We start from the raw sequence: 23,713 nt of genomic DNA on the forward strand, positions 1-23,713 counted from the left end.
GAATTTATTGTTTAAAGTGTTAATGGTCTACTAATATATATAGTTTCTTTGAAAGTTTTGCCACGGTGAAGACATTGAATCTCGAGGAACAATATCTCATTAGTCAATAAGTCTACCGACTAAACTCATATTTTTTAAATGTGGAAAAAATTATCAACACTCTTACAACAACAAATTAAAATTTTACATAAATAACACGAGAATACAATCAAAAAGAAAAATTACACAAGAATAAGAGTAAAAATTACACGCTTTCTGGTATGGATACTCTATTTATTTTTTTTCCGCGTAAAATGAGTTTGAAAAAAAAATCAAAAGTAGCTTTTCCTTTTGTTTTATTTTAGGAAGAAAAATGAAAAAAAAAAAAAGATCAAATAGTAGTTAGTTGCGTAATGAATCGGATGGATGAAAAGTACTATTATTTGCTGACCAACCAAACCTAATTTAGTAAAACAACAGTATCTTAGCCAGCAATTACGCTGAGCACGTTTCAATAACACCATACCCTACTCTATCGACTCTTCAAAGTCAAAACCAATATTCCCTTAAACCACCGTTACTTAACTGCATTTAAAGTCTCATCTACTCTCTCCATTTAAAATTTCTCATTCTCCGCTTAACTTAACCATTTTTCTCTTCGCTATCGTTATTGAGCCATGGCGCAGGAAAGATTCATCATTGAGGTTGAAAAAGCGAAGGCAGCAACGGAGGATAAACCTTCAAGAGGACCTGCGTATCGCAGTATCTTCGCTAAGGATGGATTTCCTCCTCCTATTCCTGGTCTTGATAGTTGCTGGGATGTTTTTCGGTTAGTTTCGATGCAAATCAATGTTCATTTCAATTTTCCATGTCGATTTCATAGTGTCATGACTTGAGTTGAATTTAATCTTCATTTCATTGTTTTTTATGTTCGTAATTAGTAGATTTAATTACACTAGATCAGATTATGTTCATGTTATTTTAATTTAATTTAATTTTCGTTTAATTTTTATGCTAATTTTCAAATCAGAGCTCTCTGATCTGAATCACAATATCATAATTAGTTGTAACATTCAGAGTAAATAAATCAGATTTTTCTATTTGGTTTCTCGAATTTTCTTTCTAACATTGGAGAAAGAAATATTGTTTACTTTCCTTTTTTTTAGTGCATGGAGGACTTCAATATTTAATTTAATTTTTGGATCGATTTTGGACTAAATATGAGTCATGTGTTACTTCATTTTTAGTTATGTTAAAAGAAAATATGTGTTGTTTTATCACAGTTCGCCACAAATAAAGGTTTGTTTAAATTCTGTTATAACATAGTATAGCCGCTATTTGACAAGATTTTGTAATAAATAGCTTATTATGAAACAATAACTATTTCTTCGAATTCTGTTATACTGTTGTTCCGCTTTTTAACAACACTAGCAAAAATTTGGACATGTATTAATAAGACATTAGCCGTTTCAGTTCTGATTGTATCAGTGCTTTTACAGATTGTCTGTTGAGAAATATCCAAATAATCCTATGCTTGGTAGCCGAGAGATTGTGGATGGGAAGGTAAAGTCTTGGTTACTGTATAAATCTCTTGTCTTTTTGGAAATTTCCTTGCCATAGCTTAACCGGTCATGGATTTGACTTTATTTAAATGCTCACATGTTATTATTACACTTAACAGCATGGCAAGTACAAGTGGCAAACTTACAAAGAAGTATATGACATGGTGATCAAAGTCGGAAATTCTATCCGCAGCTGTGGTTATGGAGAAGTAAGTCTTACGTTTCTTCTCTTGATTACCAGAAAATGAAACCTTGTTTTGTTTTTGGTTATTTTAATAGCATTTTCTTCTTTGTATGATATTCAAATTCTTGGATTCTCTGTACATGTTGGGTTGATCATTATTTAATATTTACAATCAGCATTGACGTGCAATGCCAAATTTGTGTGGTTTCATGCAATTGGCAGCTTGAGATGCCTTTCTGTTTCAGTTAATTTCTTTGAAAATATATTATTGATAATGTTACTATCTGCAACATAAATAGTTCAATAGCTATTCGCTTACCAAGAACATGGTCATGTAAGTTCAATTGCTTAACTCTTTTTCACATATTTTCCTGTTGAACTTAAGCTGTCAAAACTTGTCTCATATGATTTTGACATTTCAGTTTTGCATGTTATAATGATTTATATTGATTAGTTTTTTTGAGCTTAATTCGTATATTTCTGGTTTGCAGGGTGTAAAATGTGGTATTTATGGTGCCAATTCTGCAGAGTGGATTATGAGCATGGAGGTACATTTTATTTTGAATTCATTTCGTCTGTTTTCTTTTAAATTTTTCCAATTCTAATCCCTGTTTTGTTCCCCAATCTTTCTCTTGCTGCCTGATTGACTCATGCCTCCCATTGAAGGTCTTGTTCTGTGGTTTCAATCCCTTACAGGCAGCATGAAATTGGGAAAAGTTCCTTATTGTGCGATCCAGCCCATCTGTGAGGCATTGTATTTTTTTCTTCCAAATATTGAGTCAGTTCAATGGACCTCGAGAGTCGAGATGTCAACCATGTTATGCACTCTCATTTGGAACCTTATTTCCGATTTAAGTCCCCCAAAAAGGATCCTAAGAGTTGTTCCTCTTGAACGACTCCAGCTTGCAACACCAAAGTTTCGAAGTTCTACACATGCTCCTCCACTGAGTCCGTCCGATGCAATGTGTCCGTCCAATCCAATATGTCCAACTTTTTCCCTCTTGTCTCCCTTAACATTCTAGTCAATGTCATTGTAGAGGCTTTGCAACGAGTTATAGGCTTTGATGGAGCCAAAACTGAAATTGATTGTTGCCGCGCTTCTCATTTTCACGATATTAATTTGCAAGGCAAGTGCAGATTCTTTGCCGAACTTCTCCAACTCTGCAATCAACTCAATGTAATTTTTCCTTCTCCAAGGCTCCAACTTTGTCTACACCTTCCAGGATCTGATTTGTACTCTTCTAACCTCCTTTTCATTTACCTATCCTATTAACTGGTTCCTACACTACATCTGTTTTCCAACTGTCCTTCTCTTACCTCTCCTAGAATATACTTTTAATGCCCTCTCTCCTTAATACAATACACTCACTCTGTTTGTTGCGGATTATGGTAATATTTGTTTTTTTTTTTGGTTTTATACCCGTTCTTATTTATTTCTATGTCTTCTGTGTTTTCCTTTGGTTGTTCTTGTCTGTCAGTAGTCCTTGTTGAATATAAAGGGCAATAAGTTGTGTTCTTTCTGGATTGAAACTCTGTTTCATCTTTTGAATGTCTACTTTCTACGGTGTTCTGCTTCTATGATTTATTGCTCTGTTTCACCTTGTTATAATATTCCTTTACTAGCTTCTTCCACTTGGTTGTTATTAAGTTTTAAAATATATTCAAATAATTGCAGGCTTGCAATGCTCATGGACTTCATTGTGTTCCTTTATACGATACCTTAGGTATGTGTAAACGTTTAGCATGTTTGTACACAGTGATGGTGCTTTAACTTAACTGCAATTGAGTTTTGGTTTCCAAACCTACTGTACATGAGATTTTACACTTTGATGTTGTTAGAAAAGTTGCAACATTTTTGTCAATATGGCATTTTTTGCTAACTTTCACCCAAGTTCACTAATTTATGCGAAAAACTTACCTGTTTTATTAACAAAGTTCCTTATATTTGATAAAAAAAAAAATGCAGGCTCTCAATTCACACTTTATTAAGAACTTTGATGTCTATCTGGTATATTTTTGTTTTTATCCCTTGTGATTTTGTAAAAGAAAAAAGTGATTTCATTGTTCAGTTCTTTGAAAATCTTACCTACTTTATGAGCAAAGTTTTTTTTTTTCTTCTTTATTGCTGAAAAATTACCAAACCTTCACTGAAATTTGTCAGTTGCCTAAAATTGTGATAAACTATCTCACAGCAATAACAACTTGTTTGAAATTTATTAACATGCAGGAAATTCAAATTTTGTATGAGTGCTAGGAACACTCTCTTTTCAACACTCTCTTTAGCACCCACTCTCTTATTGGGTAAAATCATTGTGGGGCTCACACTTTGGCAATGGGTTATACTTAAAGTGGTGGGACCCACATTGATTTCACCCAATAAAAATGTGGGTGTGAAAGAGAGTGTTTTTAGCATTTAATACTGGTTGAATGTCCCATAGTGTATATATTGATAATCAGTATTTTGTTAGGTTATTTTTCCACTTCGCTGAAAAAAATGCCATTCTAATACTTTCATATTTAGTTTTCTAATTTTGAATTTCCAATTATCATTGGCTTTGACACTCTCATACATATATGACTTAGGTTCTGGGGCCATAGAATTTATCATATCCCATGCAGAGGTCTCAATTGCATTTGCAGAAGAAAAGAAGATACCTGAGGTTCATATATTGAAATTATCTATTTCATAGAAATTTATTTTTGGGAAGGATCAGAGAGTTAGGTACCGTTTTCTTTGAACAGTCTGTCTGATCCCTATCTTTATTTTAAAAACTTTTCAGCTATTGAAGACATTTCCAAATGCAACAAAATATCTCAAGAGTAAGTGTTTTTTATTCTCTTCTTTCTTTGCTAAAATACATGTGCTTTAGAGAGAAGCAATGACTTTTATGTTTCTATACAGCAATTGTGAGCTTCGGAAAGGTTACCCCTGAACAAAAGCAAGAAGTTGAAAAGTTTGGATTGGCAATATATTCATGGACTGAATTTTTACAATTGGTGAGTTATTCATTTCATGTGTTATATTACTCTTTCTACTCTTACTTGTAAATTGGACATGAAAGCTGCTCCTTGTATAATTAATTGGCATTGCCTGCAATTTCTCTGAGTCCCCTATGCAGCATAAATAGTTGGTTGAGTTGTATCACTATCTCGGTCCTCTGGCAGTTAGCCTAAGTACTAGTGGAATGTGTGGAAAGAAATAAGTTAACATACTTGTTATGCAATTCAAGTAAGAAAAATAAGGATGATATCAGGTCAATGGAAACTTATGCATTGATTGGTTAGTTGACTTGGGTCAATTTTTATAGATACATATGCATTAAAAGTTATTTTTCTAAACCTCATTACAAGTATGGCTTGCAGAAATTAATGTCTCTTTTGCTACTTCTGTAGACATATTGTGGTTTCTATTCCTTATTTGATTTTTAATACTTGCCACAGGGTAAAAGTCATAGTTTTGATTTACCTGTAAAGAAAAGAAGCGATATCTGTACAATAATGTATACTAGCGGAACTACTGGTGACCCCAAGGGGGTATTGATATCCAATGAGAGTATTATTACCCTCTTAGCTGGGGTGAAGCGACTATTGGAGAGTGTCAATGAAAAAGTAAGTATTTATCTTTTATATTTCACTTAATTTATGCACTGAACACTCCCTATGCACAATTTCTTTTCATTTAATTTTTGCATATTATATTTCTAATTTCAAAGCTCTGGATATAGTTTTTTTTTTCCGGGGTTTAAGATACTATATGCTTAAGTGTCCTTTCTTTGACTTACAAAATCTCCCCTCTTTTTTCTTTCTTTACAGTTGACTGAGAAGGATGTGTACTTATCATACCTTCCTCTCGCACACATCTTTGATAGGGTCATTGAAGAGACATTTATATGGCATGGTGGTTCAATAGGCTTCTGGCGCGGGGTGAGTATATGTACCAAACTTTTTGTTACTGAATTATAATTCATAGTGATAATTGAACTTTAAATTTAATTTTATCACCCCAACAAGTCAAAAATTGGAACTTTTTTGGATTTGAATATGACCTTGTCCATCATTTGCACAATGGCTGCAGGATGTTAAACTATTAATTGAAGATCTCGGGGAGCTAAAACCAACTATTTTCTGTGCGGTACCCCGTGTACTTGATAGAGTGTACTCTGGTATGCTCTTCTGATTGTTGTATGACTGTTTTACCTTTGTAAATCATTTCTTGATAATTGGAGTGGGATTTTTCCCCCACATTTCTTACCGATTTTTCTGAGCTGCCACCCCTTTTCCCAGCAAGAAAATAAGTATATTAAGATTCTCAACTTCGATATGCAGGTTTGACACAGAAAATTTCTTCTGGAGGCTTCCTGAAGAAGACATTATTCAACTTTGCTTATTCATAGTAAGTACTAATGAACTGTCATGGGTCCTCTATAAGATATTAGGAAACTGTGAGCGTTCCTTTGTCAAATCACGCAGAAATTATCTTTTAGATTGGTGTTAATTTTCTTAATTAGGTTGTTAAATTTAACTATTGTTCTTCCCAGTAAGCATTGCAATATTCTAAATAACATAAGCTCTGAGAATTTATCGCAGTAAGTTGAATAACATGAAGAAAGGACAAAACCATGCAGTAGCATCTCCACTTCTTGACAAAATTGTGTTCGATAAGGTAGTAAAGTTTACAAATATTAATTAATTACCAGCCGCAGTTTGACAGCAATGTATTTTCTCTTTTGGCTGATCTGGTTTTGCAATTTTATTAGGTGAAGCAAGGTTTAGGGGGTAGTGTACGTCTTATTCTGTCTGGAGCAGCACCTCTATCCTTGCATGTGGAAAGTTACCTACGTGTGGTGACTTGTGCTCATGTCCTACAAGGATATGGTATGCAAAAAGCACATAGATATATAGCTGAATATTTTATATGTGTTTAGCCAAGTCTAGATTCGTATTTCAATTGCTAAATATATGGATATAGACTGTTGATTAATTTGAGATGAGCTGTGACAATTAGCGAATTAATTTTAGTTTTAATGCATGTTTATAGAAAAATAAATAGTCTAACTGAAATCTATGTGGAAATTATTCTGATGTTTCTTCACTCCAATGCAGCATATGTAATAATGTAGGTATCAGCACATGTACCATGGACTTCACTAATGTGTCTTTGTTGAAATGAAAACAGGTCTGACTGAAACCTGTGCGGGAACCTTTGTCTCATTACCAAATGAACTAGATATGCTTGGAACAGTGGGTCCTCCTGTACCAAATGTGGATGCGTGCCTGGAATCTGTTCCTGAAATGGGTTACGATGCCCTTGCAAGCACGCCAAGAGGAGAAATTTGTGTAAAGGGAGATACCTTGTTTTCGGGGTACTACAAACGCGAAGATCTCACAAAAGAGGTTCTGGTTGATGGATGGTTCCATACAGGTTATTGGTGTTTTCCAAAATTGAACTATATAGATACTATTTAAATTGGCTGTTGGATCACATTTTGAAGTTTATATTCTTTTAAATTGTGTGATTTATTCAACAGGGGACATTGGAGAGTGGCAACCTAATGGAAGTATGAAGATTATTGATCGGAAGAAGAATATATTCAAGCTTTCCCAAGGAGAATATGTTGCCGTTGAAAACCTGGAGAATATTTATAGCCAAGTTCCTTCTGTTGAATCTGTATGTCTTGAGAGCCCTTCATATGGTTTTAGTGTCCTAGCTTGTAGTGAAATTATTCCCCATATAAAGTTGAAAAAAATATCTTTTTACTCTTTCTACTTGAATTAAATTTATTGGTTCATTATAGAATTATAGAAACCGTGCCCTTGATGGGCTTGGGACAAATGGGGCCAATCTTGAGCAGCTAATATTTTTAGCTCAGTTTGATAATTTTTAATTACGGAATTCAAAATATAAGCAAGCTTTAGACCGATCATCAGTTAATGCAGAGACACCAATCTCTCTTGCCTATAATCCAAATTGCATTCTTATTTCTTGCTGGACATATAGTTCTATAACTGTACTGAGCTTTAAATTTTCACCAGCAGCATGTGTACGTTGCCCATAGTCCTATGCGTTGTTGTGCACAGATTCTGGTCCATATTGGTATACTTTACATTAGTATCCGCATTCTATAGTTCATTATGATCGTTTGTCTAATAGATAGGACTGTTCTTGTTGCATTAGTAGCTGTACAATTATTCATTGTGACATCCATATGTATCAGCTCATAAACACAAAAATAGTCTACTATTAGCTTCATTTCATGAGTTAAAATCGTTCTGTTCCATGCTGATTTGAACTTTTATTCCTCCTGTCTCAGATATGGGTTTACGGAAACAGTTTTGAGGCCTTCCTTGTTGCTGTTGTTAACCCCAGCAAACCAGCACTTGAACATTGGGCAGAAGAAAATGGTATATCCGTGGACTTCAATTCTCTCTGTGGAGATTCTAGGGCAAAAGGTTACATACTTGATGAGCTCTCAAAGATTGGAAAGGAAAAGAAGGTTCTATCTAATTTAAATTTCTTATTTTTGTTCTAATTTGTTATGTATGGAGTGTGTGTATGCATATATCATGACGATAAAATTTCACATTTTTAAAGGGGGTTTTCTACAAATATCAGAACTATTAATAATTTCCACACAACATACTTTTTTAGAAAGTAGCCTTTTCAACGTAATATTAAATGCCAACCATCTAATCTTATATTTTTAGTTTCAAATGCTAGTAAAAAAATTTGTACTAATATTTAACACAATATTTGCATAGTTAACTAAGATTCAATGATTGGATGGCCCAAAATATTTTTTCAGAGGATTTTTTAAGTGGTGTGTGTATGGTCTTATGTTTGCACCAATTGATTCTATTCTACATGCATACCTGTTTGCATGCATAAGTACATGTCCTGAAATTTTATGCGATGATGGATATGTTTTTGACAGTTGAAAGGATTTGAGTTCATAAAAGCAGTCCATCTTGACCCAGTTCCATTTGATATGGAACGTGACCTTATCACTCCAACATATAAGAAGAAGAGGCCCCAGTTGCTTAAATACTATCAGGTAAAAGTTGTCAAATTCTCAGGATTTCATTTCTGCTTCAAAAATTATTTCTGCTTTATTATTATTGGAATGGATAGAATGAGCTGTCTTTGTGTATATAACCTTTTTTTTCTTCCGGATATTTTCGTTCGACTGAGCATATATAACTGAACACAGGTGTAGAAATCTCATCTGATTGAGTTGACCAAGAGTCAGTTTTTAGATGTCATCTGCACCCATGTTATTAGATTAGATGTGAATCATAGTGCAACTGATGTGCCCTGTTTCACTATTAATATCATATTAGTTATGAATCAGTTACATTACAGTTCAGTTAAAGTAGTCACTTCACTTACACTTGGCTTGTACAAGTACCTGTTCACATAAGAAAGTTTGTTTCTTCTCGTATTTCATGTATAGGTGTAGTTAACTAGTTATGTGCCAAACAGACTTGAAACTGAACACTCGACATGGTAGCTGAATCCTAAGTAATTTGGAATACCTAACGTGAATGTGTAAGTAAACGAGTAAAATGTTTACAAGTGATTATCCTCTAATTAATAGTTGTTAGCATACAATTCTATTTCCACTTCACTTTCAATTGCAATTTTCCATTGCACTTTTAACGTTTCAAAGCCTGTTTTAAGGACTTAATAATTTCTGTATTCTGAAAGCACTGACTGCTATTTTATTTGTGGCACAGAATGTTATTGATGACATGTACAAAAGTGGAAATAAACCCCGTGCCTGAGAGATGCTTTTGGAGTTGGTGCCATGCCATGTAGATAATTCATTTTCTGCATGTGATTGTGCTTGCCTTTGTTCATTTATTATTTCCTTTTGGTTATTGTCTGTACATATGATTATGAAGAGACGGCAGATGATCTGCCTCACTCAACCGTGAAAGATACGATAATACAAAGTTTAAACAAATTGTTTTCTTCACCTCTAGCAATATTCGTTGCAAACTTTTGTTAGGAAAATAAAATATTATTCCATTCCTTATCAAAATTAACAGTGGTGTAGTTCTTGTTTTTTACTTAGTGATGTTTTCAAAGATTTATACAATAAGCAGTGAATGTGAATTATAACTGTTTGTTTTAATGTTTATAATTGATTGGTTGGACACTCCTTACTCTTTCTTGTTAGTTCTTCTGAAAGCAGTTCCAGAATCCACCATTCATATAATGGAGAATGTGTTTTTAAAGCTAGAGTATCTCAATCATCTTATAATGGCTGTGGAGTTGTATTCAGTGCAGTGATAATTTTTCTCATGTTACTCATTTGTGGGATTTTCTCTTTTGTGGTAACACGAAGTGCCTCACGGACCATGGTGACGTATTAAACAGGGCACAGGACAAATCATCTATTAGGGAATAAATTGGGAACTACAACACCTTCATTTGATATTTTACAATTACATAAATGGTATTGTAGCTTCTTTTGATACATGAGAGTTTGGTGGATGTAAAAAGAGATAATAAGGGACGTTAATAAGAAAATAAAGAAATCTACAACTCGAGAGCTGGAAGCAAACACTCAAAAAGCAGATTTTTAAAGCTGGCACCTTCACGTGTAGCTGTGTTGATGGAATCATCATTCATTATCCATCGTACACGAGCTTAGATTGAGATTTTGTATCACTTTAACGTTGCTAAGAAGAATATAAGAAAACAAGATCGGGATACACCAATAAAGGATCGAAAATTTAAGGTTTTTGCGTTTATTACGAAATGTGAACCCTGTGGTAGTGTGGCTATGTTCCAGAGTTGGATTTTGGAGACAAATGGAGAAAGAGTTAATTTACATTTTTTAACTGTTATTTTTCTTTTACCCCGACAAGCTTAAGGTGACAATGGAGTAAATACAATCATGAATGCGATGAAAAAAGTTTCGAGGAACAAGTTAACCCAAAAACACAACCTGACTCTGAACTCCAACAGTTACACAGCTAGGACACATAAAAAAACATGAAATTAAACATTACCAAGACAGCCAAAAAAAAAAAAAAAAAAAAAAAACATGAATTTAAATACAACCCCATATACCCAAAAATCAAAATTTGAAATTCAAAAATTGGAAAAAAGAAAAGGGGGAAGAATGAAAATCAACAGAAAAAGAACCTTCTTGGAAGCGCGAGTGAGATTTTGTTGTTGAACCGTTCGTTTCATAAACACAAGCTTCCAACAATTTCGTATTCTTCACAAAGGTATAATTAGTGTGAAATTCACAAAATTGGTTTGTGTTTTGTTTCTTATGAGCGGAATCGGGAAGGGATGGTTTCGTCTAGTTCTTAATGAAGGTCAAAGTGTAAAATGAGGATAGATCTACTAGAAGAAATGAAGAATACATATACATATTCATCATTTTTTAAACCCATAACAATTAATCATGAATAGATGAAGGTTTAGTTTTTTTTTTTTTTTTTTTTTGGTTGGATCGGAAGAGATGAAGATATAATGATTGATATGAAGGATGAAGATGAAGAAATGAAAGTTTATTTTTTATTTTTTTCATTTATTTAATTTAGAAAATAATTACATGACTATTTTATTTTATTTTAATTCAATAATTACACATATGGCTTGCCATGCAAGTGTTAACTTGGTCAAATTGACCAAAAAGGCTAATATGGTAAATGATGCTAATTCATAGAGGACTAAATTTGTTAGTTTTTTTTTTTTTTAATAAGAGTCAAAATTACAACATTTAAAATGTTAAGAGGCCAAAAGTACACTTAAACTAAAACAAATATCTACATTGTTATTTATAGTACAATCAATTTTAAGTCAAAACAAAACCTATGACCGACCGACCAATCGAAAAGGCAGTGACAATACACAATAATTTGGATAAAAAGACAACCAATCAGATATATTCTCTCAAGAGAAAAGAAAAATCCATTAGATATATTTAGGGATGTAAATGAATATCCATAGATGTGTAGATAGTGTGATATCCGTGTACGTTCTGTTGGACAAATATAAAATCCGCGCCCTATCCATACCCACGCAAATATCCGTTTAGCGGGTAATCCATGGATTTTGAGGTATATGCGGGTTTATACAGATATCCATGGATAACATTTATTAAAAAAAAAAAACTTGTTAATTTTTTTTAGCTAGAATTTAAAAACAAAAGTTCATCACATGCATTTTCTTTTCTTTTTAGCAAAACATAATATCCGTACATCATAATAACACAAAGATCATTGACTCAACAAAAACATAATTAACGTTCCTTATATTTAATAAAAATAAAGTTCTTTGATCTGAAAAATTAAATAAAGCTTATCATATTCAACAAAAACAAAGCTTCTTGCTTCAACAATCCCGACCACTTTCCCTTCATTTTAAAGGAGCGTAATACATACTTGAACAGTCGTGCAATAACTAATAACAACTCACTAACGAAGTTTGTTGCTTAGGAATTTGAATGATATTAAAGTTATTTATAAAATTTACTCGATTTAATAGCGGGATAGATATCCCCGGATGCGGGTACCATTAAATCTGCATCCGTATCCATTAATTAGTGGGTAGTTTATCCATGGATATCCGTTAAAGTATCCACTCCATATCCGTGACGGATTTTATCCATGAATATTTACGGGTGCGGATTTTTTTTTCATCCCTCAGGACATTTGTTTGTTTGTTTGTGTTGTATTAAACATTTTTCAATTTACCAAAAAGAAGAGGACAACATTTTAGTTTTACTCACTTGCATGAGTCTTTTTTCAAAGTGACTTAGATCGAGAGTTGAGAATACATGGCATAGACTGTGATAGACACAATTTAAAAAAATCAATATGTCAACTTTGATTAAGACTCAATTTTAACCAGCAATTACGCTGAGCGCTCATATTTCTTCTCTCATTTTCCATAATAATACCTTTCTCTCTCCTTTTCTTACTTTTTCCTATGCATGCATCCACCGCTAAAACGTGTTCTAGTGGGAGAACTGTTCTCTACAGTGTCATCCACCTTATTGATCTCCAATGCATACAACATAAGCACATGTTCTTGTATTCTAAGAACACTAAGAAATAACATTTAAAATTTCTCATTCTCCGCTTAACTTAACCATTTTTCTCATCGCGATCATCGTTGAGCCATGGCGCAGAAAAGATTCATCATTGAGGTTGAAAAAGCGAAGGAAGCAACGGAAGATAAACCTTCAAGAGGACCTGCGTATCGTAGCATCTTCGCTAAAGATGGTTTTCCTCCTCCTATTCTTGGTCTTGATAGTTGCTGGGATGTTTTTCGGTTAGTTTTTCATCTTTATTTCGATGCAAATCTATATTCATTTCATCAATTTTATGTGAATTTGATAGTGTGATGACTTGAGTTGAAGTTATTCGTTCCTTATTTAATCTTCATTTCATTTTTCTTTCTATGTACATAATTAGTAGATTGAGTAAGACTAGCTACACTCTCTCTTTAATACTATTGTGTGAGTCTACACTTTGAAAATTGAACTAGATCATATTCTGTTTATTTAAATTATTTTAATTTTCGTTGAATTTTTATGCTAATTTGCAAATCATAGCTCTCTGATCTGAATCATCATAATATCATAACTAGTTGTAACATTCAGAGTGAGTAAATCATATTTTGTTATATTTGGTTTCTCAAATTTTCTTTCTAACATTGGAGAAATAGTGTTTACTAATCTTTTATGTGTGTGCGCGCGCATAGAGGACTTGAATATTTGATTTAAAGTTCGATTGTTATAGTTTTTTTAAGAAAAAAAAATCACTTTTAAGGTGTTGCATCGTTTGTTACCACTTTTTAATAAAATCAGAATCTAAAAACAGTTTCTTAATAAGAAACTGTTAAGAGCAGTTTCTAGAAAAAATAGATTTTTTTTAGTGGAGAGAGAAAATATGGTTTAAAATATTAAATTAATTTTGTAACAAAAAATCTCTTTTATAAGTTTGTATCCAAACAAACTAAATTATTTGTTTATACGGTAAACAAACAAACGTAAAATAGATTCTGATTTTTCATAAAATCTCTAAAATATAATCTCTAAATTATTTTATGTCAAAATCACTTTTATTTTAATCCGTAACAAACCAGCCTTTAATTTTGGCTCGATTTTGGACTAAGTATAAGTCATGTATTACTTCAGTTTAAGTTAATGTTAAAAGAAAATAAGTGTTGTATGTGCAGATCGCGACAAATAGAGGTTCTGTTATAACGTCGTATAGCCGCTGTTTGACAAGATTTTGTAATAATAAATAGCTTATCATGGAACAATACCTATTTCTTCAAATTCTGCTATACTATAGTTTTGCTTTTTAACAACACTAGCAAAAATTTGGACCTGTATTGATAAGAAATTAGTCGTTTCAGTTCTAATTGTATCAGTGCTTTTACAGATTGTCTGTTGAGAAATATCCAAATAATCCTATGCTTGGTAGCCGAGAGATTGTGGACGGGAAGGTAAAGTATTGGTTACTGTATAAATCTTTAATTTTTTATTTTTGGAAATTTTCATGCCATAGCTTGACTGGTCATGGATTTTGACTTATTTAAATGCTCGCATGTTATTATTACACTTAACAGCATGGCAAGTACAAGTGGCAAACATACAAAGAAGTATATGACATGGTGATCAAAGTCGGAAATTCTATCCGCAGCTGTGGTTATGGAGAAGTAAGTCTTCTGTCTCTTCTCTTGATTACCAGAAAATGAAACCTTGTTTTGTTTTTGGTTATTTTAATAGCATTTTCTTCTTTGTATGTTTTTCAAATTCTTGGATTCTCTGTACATGTTGGGTTGTTCATTATTTAATATCTACAATCAGCATTGACGTGCAATGTTAAAATTGTGTGGTTTCATGCAATTGGTAGCTTCAGATACCTCTTATTTTATTTCTTTGAACATTTATTATTGATAATGTTACTATCTGCATCATAAATAGTTCAATAGTTATTCACTTACCAAGAACATGTTCATGTGAGTTCAATTGCTTAACTCATTGTCACAGATTTTTCTGATGAACTTAAGCTGACAAATTTGCCTAATATGATTTTGACATTTCACTTTTGCATATACTAATTATTTATATTGATTAGTTTTTTTGAGCTTAATTCGTATATTTCTGGTTTGCAGGGTGTAAAATGTGGTATTTATGGTGCCAATTCTGCAGAGTGGATTATGAGCATGGAGGTACATTTTATTTTGAATTTCTTTCGTCTTGGTTTTCTTTTAAATTTTTCCAATTCTAAACCGTTTTTTTTCCCCAATCTTTCTCTTGCCGCCTGATTGACTGATGCCTCCCATTGAAGGTCTTATTTTGTGGTTTCAATCCCTTACATGGCAGCACGAAATTAGGGAAAAGTTCCTTATTGTGTGATCCAGCCCAGCCCATCTGTGAGGCATTGTGATTTTTTCTTCCAAATATTGAGTCAGTTCAACGGACCCCAAGAGTCGAGACGTCATCCATGTTATGCACTCTCATTTGGAACCTTATTTCCGATTTAAATCCCCCAAAATGTATCCTAAGAGTTGTTCATCTTGAACGACTCCATCTTGCACTTCGAAGTTCTACACATGCTCCTCCACTGAGTCCGTCCGATCCAATGTGTCCAACTTTTTCCCTCTTGTTTCTCCCTAAACCTTCTAATCAAAGTCATTGTAGAGGCTTTGCAACCAGTTATAGGCTTTAATTGAGCAAAAACTGAAATTGATTGTTGTCGCGCTTCCCATTTTCTAGATATTAATTTGTAAGGCAACTGCAGTTTCGCTGCCAAACTTTGCACCTCAAAGATTTTCTCCAACTCTGCAATCAACTTTCCTTCTCCAAGGCTCCAACTTTGTCCACACCTTCCCGGATCCGATTTGTACTCTTCTAACCTCCTTTTCATTTACCTATCCTATTAACCCATTCCAACACAATACATCTGTTTTTCAACTGTCCTTCCCTTACCTCTCCTAGAATACACTTTTAATGCCCTCTCTCCTTAATACAATACATTCACTCTGTTGCAGATTATGGTAATATTTGTTTTTTTTTTTTTTGGTTTTATACCCGTTCTTATTTATTTCTTTGTCTCCTATGTTTTCTTTTGGTTTTTATTGTCTGTCAGTAGTCCTTGTTGAATATAAAGGGCAATAAGTTGTTTCTTGATTGAAACTCTGTTTCATCTTTTGAATGTCTACTTTCTACAGTGTTCTGCTTCTATTATTTATTGCTCTTGTGCTTTCGCAGTGCTGTTAGTGGACATCCCTGGTCGCCTTGTTATAGTATTCCTTTTACTAGCTTCTTCCACTCGATTGTTATAAAGTTTTAAATATTCAAATAATTGCAGGCTTGCAATGCTCATGGACTTCATTGTGTTCCTTTATATGATACCTTAGGTATGTGTAAACGTTTAGCATGTTTGTACACAGTGATGGTGCTTTGTCCGCAATTAGCAATTGAATTTTGGTTTCCAAACCTGTTGTACATGAGATTTTACACTTTGATGTTATTAGAAAAGTTGCAACGTTTTTGTCAATATGGCATTTTTTGCTGACTTTCACCCAAGCTCACCAATTTATGCGAAAAACTTACCTGTACTATTAACAAAGTTCCTTATATTTTGATAAAAAAAATATGCAAGTTCTAAATTCACACATTATTAAGAACTTTGATGTCTATCTGGCATATTTTTGTTTTTATCCCTTGTGATTTTATAAAAAAAAAAAGTGATTTCATTGATCAATTCTTTGAAAATCTTACCTACTTTATGAGCAAAGTTTTTTTTTTTTATTGCTGAAAAATTACTAAACCTTCACCGAAATTTGTCAGTTGCCTAAAATTGTGATAAACTATCTCACAGCAATAATAACTTGTTTGAAATTTATTACAGTACTATGCAGGAAATTAGTGGGACTCACACTTTGGAAATGAGTTATAAATAAAGTGGTGGGACCCATGTGGATTTGACCCGATAAAATGTGGGTGTTAAAAGAGTGTTTTTAGCATTTAATACTGGTTGAATGTCCCATAGTCTAGATATTAATCAGTATTTTGGTAGGTTATTTTTCCACTTCGCCGAAAATAAATGCCATTCTAATATTTTCAAATTCAGTTTTCTAATTTTGAATTTCCAATTATCACTGGTTTTGACACTCTCAAACATATATGACTTAGGTTCTGGGGCCATAGAATTTATTATATGCCATGCAGAGGTCTCAATTGCATTTGCAGAAGAAAAGAAGATACCTGAGGTTCATCTATTGAAATAATCTATTTCTTAGTAGTTTATTTTTGGGAAGGATCAGAGAGTTGAATACACTTTTCTTTGAACAGTCTGTCTGATCCCTATCTTTATTTTAAAAACTTTTCAGCTATTGAAGACATTTCCAAATGCAACCAAATATCTCAAGAGTAAGTGTTTTTTATTATCTTCTTTCTTTGCTAAAATACATGTGCTTTAGAGAGAAGCAATGACTTTTATGTTTCTATACAGCAATTGTGAGCTTCGGAAAGGTTACCCCTGAACAAAAGCAAGAAGTTGAAAAGTTCGGACGGGCAATATATTCATGGACTGAATTTTTACAATTGGTGAGTTATTCATTTCATGTATTATTACTCGTTCTACTCTTACTTGAAAATTGGACATGAAAGCTGCTCCATGTATAATCAATTGGCATTGCCTGCAATTGCTGAGCCCCTTTGCAGCATAAATAGTTGGTTGAGTTGTATCACTATCTTGGTCCACCGGCAGTTAGTCTAAGTAATAGCGGAATGTGTGGAAAGAAATAAGTTAACATAATTGTTAGTTGTTACGCAATTCAAGTAAGAAAAATAAGGATGATATCAGGTCAATGGAAACTAATGCATTGTTTGAATAGTTGACTTGGGTCAATTTTTGTAGATACATATGCATTAGAAGTTATTTTTCTAAACCTCATTACAAGTATGGCTAGCAGAAATTAATGTCTCTTTTGCTACTTCTATAAACATATTGTGGTTTCCATTCCTAATTTGACTTTTAATACTTGCCACAGGGTGAAAGTCAGAGTTTTGATTTACCTGTAAAGAAAAGAAGCGATATTTGTACAATAATGTATACTAGCGGAACTACTGGTGACCCCAAGGGAGTATTGATATCCAATAGGAGTATTATTACCCTCTTAGCTGGGGTGAAGCGGCTATTGGAGAATGTCAATGATAAAGTAAATATTTATCTTTTATATTTCATTTGTAACTACATGAAATTGAATGCACTGAGCACTTCGTATGCACAATTTCTTTTCATTTAATTTATGCATATTATATATCTAATTTCAAAGCTCTGGATGTAGTTTTTTTTCTTTTTCTTTTCAGGTTTAAGATACTAAACGCTCAAGTGTCCTTTCTTTGACTTACAAAATCTCCCCTCTTTTTTCTTTGTTTACAGTTGACCGAGAAGGATGTGTACTTATCATACCTTCCTCTCGCACATACCTTTGATAGGGTCATTGAGGAGACATTTATATGGCATGGTGGTTCAATAGGCTTCTGGTGCGGGGTTAGTATATGTACTAAACTTGTCGTTAATTCATAGTGATAATAATTGAACTTCAGATTTAATTTTATCACCCCAAGAAGACAAAAAATGAAATTTTTTTGGATTTGAATATGTCCTTGTCCATCATTTGTACTATGGCTGCAGGATGTTAAGTTGTTAATTGAAGATCTCGGGGAGCTAAAACCAACTTTTTTCTGTGCGGTACCTCGTGTACTTGATAGAGTGTACTCAGGTATGCTCTTCTGATACCATGTAAATCATCCCCCCCCCCCCCCCACACACACACACACACACACTTCTTACCTATTTTTCTGAGCTGCCACCCCTTTTCCCAGCTAGAAAAAAAAGTATATTAAGATTCTCAACTTCGGTATGCAGGTTTGACACAGAAAATTATTTCTGGAGGCTTCCTGAAGAAGGCATTATTCAACTTTGCTTATTCATAGTAAGTACTAATTGAACTTCCATGAATCCTCTATAAGATATTAGGAAACCATGAGTGTTCCTTTGTCAAATCTTGCAGAAATTATCTTTTAGATTTGTGTTAATTTTCCTAATTAGGTTGTTATATTTAACTATTGGTCGTCCCAGTAAGCATTGCACTGTTCTAAATAACTTAAGCTCTGAGAATTTATTGCAGTAAGTTGAATAACATGAAGAAAGGACAAAACCATGCAGTAGCATCTCCACTTCTTGACAAAATTGTGTTCGATAAGGTAGTAAAGTCTACAAATATTAATTAATTACCAGCCGCAGTTTGACAGCAATGTATTTTCTCAATTTGGCTGATTTGGTTTTGCAATTTTATTAGGTGAAGCAAGGTTTAGGGGGTAGTGTGCGTCTTATTTTGTCTGGAGCAGCACCTCTATCCTTGCATGTGGAAAGTTACTTACGGGTGGTGAGTTGTGCTCATGTCCTACAAGGATATGGTATGCTCTTTCTGTATTTGAAAATTTAAATTCACCCGTGCAATAAGCACATAGATATATAGTTTAATCTTTAATTGTGTTTAGCCAAGTCTGGTTTTGTATTTCAATTGCTGAATATATGGATATAACTGTTGATTAATTTGAGATGAGATGTGACAATTAGCAAATTAATTTTAGTCTTAATGTATGTTTTTAGAAATATAAATAGTCTAACTGAAATCTATGTGGAAATTATTCTGATGTTTCTTCACTCCAATGCAGCATATGTAATAATGTTGATATCAGCATATGTACTATGGACTTCACTAATGTGTCTTTGTTACTAATGTGTCTTTGTTGAAATGAAAACAGGTCTGACTGAAACCTGTGCGGGAACCTTTGTCTCATTACCAAATGAACTAGATATGCTTGGAACAGTGGGTCCTCCTGTACCAAATGTGGATGCATGCCTGGAATCTGTTCCTGAAATGGGTTACGATGCCCTTGCAAGCACGCCAAGAGGAGAAATTTGTGTAAAGGGAGATACCTTGTTTTCGGGGTACTACAAACGCGAAGATCTCACAAAAGAGGTTCTGGTTGAAGGATGGTTCCATACAGGTTATTGGTGTTTTCCAAAATTGAACTATATAAATACTATTTAAATTGGCTGTTGGATCACATTTTGAAGTTTATATTCTTTTAAAGGCTAAAATATGGTTTTAGTCCCTGCAAATATGCCTCGTTTTGGTTTTAGTCCCTGTAAAAAAAAAAAATTGTTTTTGGTCCCTGCAAAATTTTTTGTTTTTGAAAGTAGTCCCTGGAGGGACTATTTTCAAAAACAAAAAATTTTACAGGGACCTTTTTTAAAAACAAAATATTTTGCAGGGACCAAAAACTAAAAAATTGGTTCAGTTATAATGTGCCACGTATGCAAATCATCACAAAAGTGGGGTCAGGGACTATTTTCAAAAACAAAATTTTACAGGGACCAAAAACAATTTTTTTTTTATAGGGACTAAAACCAAAACGAGGCATATTTGCAGGGACTAAAACCATATTTTAGCCTCTTTTAAATTGCGTGATTTATTCAACAGGGGACATTGGAGAGTGGCAACCTAATGGAAGTATGAAGATTATTGATCGGAAGAAGAATATATTCAAGCTTTCACAAGGAGAATATGTTGCCGTTGAAAACCTGGAGAATATTTATAGCCAAGTTCCTTCTGTTGAATCTGTATGTCTTGAGAGCCCTTCCAATGGTTTTAGTGTCCGAGCTTGTAGTGAAATTATTCCCCATATAAAGTTGAAAAATATATCTTTTTGCTCATACTATATGAATTGATGAACCCGTTGGTTCATTATAGAATTATAGAAACTGTGCCCTTGATGGGCCTGGGACAAATGGGGCCAATCTTGAGCAGCTAATATTTTTAGCTCAGTTTGATAATTTTTAATTACGGAATTCAAAATATAAGCAGGCTATAGACTGATGCATAGTTAATGCAGAGACGCCTATCTCTAGGCGTGGATATATTTCTCTCTTGCCTTAACATAATCTAAATTACATTCTTATTTCTTGCTGGACATATAGTTCTGTAACTGTACTGAGCTTTAAATTTCCACCAGCAGCAGACTATGTTGCCCATAGTCCTATGTGCAACTGTGCACAGATTCTGGTCCATATTGGTATACTATTACATTAGTGTCCGCATTCTGTAGTTCATTATGATCATTTGTCCAATAAATAGGACTATTCTTGTTGCATGTAGTAGCTGTACAATTATTCATTGAGACATCCATATGTATCAGCACATAAACACACAAAAAAAGTCTCTACTTTCAGCTTCATTTCATGAGTTAAAATTGTTCTGTTCTGTGCTGATTTGAACTTTTATTCCTCCTCTCTCAGATATGGGTTTACGGAAACAGTTTTGAGGCCTTCCTTGTTACTGTTGTTACCCCCAGCAAACCAGCACTTGAACATTGGGCAGAAGAAAATGGTATATCCATGGACTTTAATTCTCTCTGTGGAGATTCTAGGGCAAAAAGTTACATACTTGAAGAGCTCTCAAAGATTGGAAAGGAAAAGAAGGTTCTAAATTTCTTATTTTTGCTCTAATTTGATATTATGGAGTGTGTATGCTTATATCATGCTGATAAATATTCACATTAATTATCACGACTATTAATAATTCCCACACAACATACTTTTTTAGAAAGTAGCCTTTTCAACGTAATATAAAATGCCAACCATCTAATCATGTACTTTTAGTTTCAAATACTAGTAAAAACAAAACTAATATTTAACACGAAATATTAACACAGTTAACTAAGATCCAATGACTGGATTGCCCAAAATAATTTTGGTCAGAGAATTTTTTAAGTGGTGTGTGTATGGTCTTATGTTTGCACCAATTGATTCTATTCTACATGTACACGTGTTTGCATGCATAAGTACATGTCCTGAAATTTTATGCGATGATGGATATGTTTTTGACAGTTGAAAGGATTTGAGTTCATAAAAGCAGTCCATCTTGACCCAGTTCCATTTGATATGGAACGTGACCTTATCACTCCAACATATAAGAAGAAGAGGCCTCAGTTGCTGAAATACTATCAGGTAAAAGTTGTCAAATTCTCAGGATTTCATTTCTGCTTCAGAAATTATTTCTGCTTTCTTATTATAGGAATGGATAAAATGAGCTGTCTGTGTATAACAACCTTTTTTTTTCTTCCCGGATATTTTCGTTCCACTGAGCATATAACTGAACACAGGTTTAGAAATCTCATCTGATTGAGTTGACTAAGTGTCAGGTTTTAGATGTCATCTGCACCCATGTTATTAGATTAGATGTGAATCATAGTGCAACTGATGCGCCCTGTTTCACTGCTTTAATATCATATTAGTTATGAATTAGTTACATTACAGTTCAGTTAAAGTAGCCACTTCACTTACACTGTTGGCTTGCATGTATATTAACATGTACTGAAGTACCTGTTCATATGATCCATAAGAGAGTTTATTTTCTTGTATTTCATTTATAGGCGTAGTTAACTAGTTATGTGCCAAACAGACTTGAAAATGAACACTCGACATCGTAGCTGAATCCTAAGTAATTTGGAATACCTAACGTGAATGTGTAAGTAAAAGTGTAAAATGTTATCAAGTGATTATCCTCTAATTAATAGTTGCGAGCATACAATTCTTTTTCCACTTCACTTTCAACTGCAATTTTCCATTGCACTTTTAACGTTTCAAAGCCTGTTTTAAGGACTTAATAATTTCTGTATTCTGAAAGTACTGACTGCAATTCTATTTGTGTGCTCAGAATGTGATCGATGACATGTACAAAAGTGGAAATAAACCGCTTGCCTGAGAAATGCATTTGGAGTTGGTGGCATGTCATGTAGATAATTTATTTTCTGCATGTGATTGTACTGTCTGTACATATGATTATGAAGAGATGGCAGATGATCTGCCTCCCTCAACCGTGAAAGATACGATAATACAAAGTTTAAACAAATTGTTTTCATCACCTCCGCGTTGCAAACTTTTGTTAGGAAAATAAATATTAACATTATCAAAATTAACAATGGTGTAGTTCTTGTTTTTTACTTAGTGATGTTTTCAAAGATTTATACAATAAGCTGTGAATATGAATTATATCTGTTTGTTTTAATGTTTATAATTGATTAGTTGGACACTCCTTACTCTTTCTTGTTAGTTAATTCTTTTGAAAGCAGTTCTAAATCTCACCATTCATATATAATGGCAGTGCAGTGATGATTTTTCTCACATTACTCATTTGTGTTAACACGGTGACGTATCAAACAGGGTACTAGACAAATCATCTATTAAGGAATAAATTGAGAACTACAGCACCTTCATTTGCTAATTCACTAATGAATCACTTGTTCAACATCCACCGCCTTCCCTATGTATGCTAAGGGCACTTGTTAAGGATCTCAAAGAGGAAATTATATGTAGAAAAAGTTTCTTTTTATAGTTTCAATGTGTTGAATACACATTCTTTAAACTTCTAAACAAATGCATCAAGGACACTTGTTACACATTAGTATAAGATTTAATTTTGAGCATGTCAACATCAACTACTATCCACTTTATAGCTCGAAGAAGACTCCAATTAAGCCTCTCCTTCCTTCCATTCCATGTGTTTCATATTCTATATTCGCTACTCAGTTGCAGCTACCAACACTTGTCATTAATAGGCATGAAGAAATCAATTCAAACACAACCAACGTCATCAAAATCTGCTCCATCAAGGTTTCATTTCACATAGTCACCAATAGGATTGAGCTGCCCTCCACTCGGCCAACAGACACTACCCGATCTGATGTATCACATATGTCCTTACTTGAACTTAGATTTCACTTCTTCCAAATGCTCCACGCCATGACAAAAAAATATTGCACTTGGTCTAATTAATTAATTGATATTTCATGACAATAATTTAATTTAAAAGACCGCGCGTATAATTTAATATAACTCAAAGGCTAATGGTGCAAACTGAATAAAAATT

General features: G+C 33.5%; 2 protein-coding genes across 3 annotated transcripts; both read left to right on the forward strand.

The window, feature by feature from the left end:
* The first annotated feature begins 456 nt into the window (after positions 1-456).
* On the forward strand, positions 457-22,791 carry LOC11437197 (long chain acyl-CoA synthetase 4). Its single transcript, XM_003610950.4, has 20 exons — positions 457-593; positions 12,807-13,021; positions 14,140-14,203; positions 14,327-14,416; positions 14,876-14,932; positions 16,075-16,123; positions 16,902-16,978; positions 17,099-17,138; positions 17,221-17,315; positions 17,762-17,929; positions 18,154-18,264; positions 18,409-18,496; positions 18,643-18,709; positions 18,905-18,980; positions 19,076-19,193; positions 19,545-19,790; positions 20,267-20,406; positions 21,082-21,264; positions 21,673-21,792; positions 22,502-22,791. Exons 2-20 carry the CDS (start codon positions 12,870-12,872, stop codon positions 22,547-22,549), a joined length of 1,989 nt encoding a protein of 662 aa, XP_003610998.1. The 5' UTR covers positions 457-593; positions 12,807-12,869; the 3' UTR covers positions 22,550-22,791.
* Positions 555-9,841, forward strand: LOC11426097 (long chain acyl-CoA synthetase 4). 2 transcript variants are annotated; one of them, XR_003012037.2, is made up of 20 exons: positions 600-808; positions 1,479-1,542; positions 1,661-1,750; positions 2,217-2,273; positions 3,401-3,449; positions 4,309-4,385; positions 4,506-4,545; positions 4,628-4,722; positions 5,167-5,334; positions 5,539-5,649; positions 5,801-5,888; positions 6,052-6,118; positions 6,313-6,388; positions 6,483-6,600; positions 6,902-7,147; positions 7,254-7,393; positions 8,037-8,219; positions 8,658-8,777; positions 9,206-9,271; positions 9,460-9,841. XR_003012037.2 is itself a non-coding variant. In XM_003610949.4 (19 exons), exons 1-19 carry the CDS (start codon positions 657-659, stop codon positions 9,505-9,507), a joined length of 1,989 nt encoding a protein of 662 aa, XP_003610997.1. In that variant the 5' UTR covers positions 555-656; the 3' UTR covers positions 9,508-9,799. The 2 variants fall into 2 exon arrangements, 1 of the variants encoding a protein (XP_003610997.1); XM_003610949.4 differs by lacking the exon at positions 9,206-9,271 and having other exon boundaries at positions 555-808; positions 9,460-9,799.
* Positions 22,792-23,713: the final 922 nt, after the last annotated feature.

This window comes from Medicago truncatula, chromosome 5 (genome assembly GCF_003473485.1).
Source record: "Medicago truncatula cultivar Jemalong A17 chromosome 5, MtrunA17r5.0-ANR, whole genome shotgun sequence".
NCBI lineage: Eukaryota > Viridiplantae > Streptophyta > Magnoliopsida > Fabales > Fabaceae > Medicago > Medicago truncatula.

What these genes read in the sequence shown, in the direction of transcription:
- LOC11426097 (XM_003610949.4), top strand. Translation starts at nt 657, where the DNA reads ATGGCGCAGGAAAGATTCATCATTGAGGTTGAAAAAGCGAAGGCAGCA. An exon ending in AGTGGATTATGAGCATGGAG is followed by an intron (nt 2,274 to 3,400) that starts GTACATTTTATT and finishes AAATAATTGCAG; the next exon opens with GCTTGCAATGCTCATGGACT. An exon ending in AAGTTCCTTCTGTTGAATCT is followed by an intron (nt 7,394 to 8,036) that starts GTATGTCTTGAG and finishes CTCCTGTCTCAG; the next exon opens with ATATGGGTTTACGGAAACAG.
- LOC11437197 (XM_003610950.4), top strand. Translation starts at nt 12,870, where the DNA reads ATGGCGCAGAAAAGATTCATCATTGAGGTTGAAAAAGCGAAGGAAGCA. An exon ending in GCAGCTGTGGTTATGGAGAA is followed by an intron (nt 14,417 to 14,875) that starts GTAAGTCTTCTG and finishes TCTGGTTTGCAG; the next exon opens with GGTGTAAAATGTGGTATTTA. An exon ending in TTCAACTTTGCTTATTCATA is followed by an intron (nt 18,710 to 18,904) that starts GTAAGTACTAAT and finishes AATTTATTGCAG; the next exon opens with TAAGTTGAATAACATGAAGA.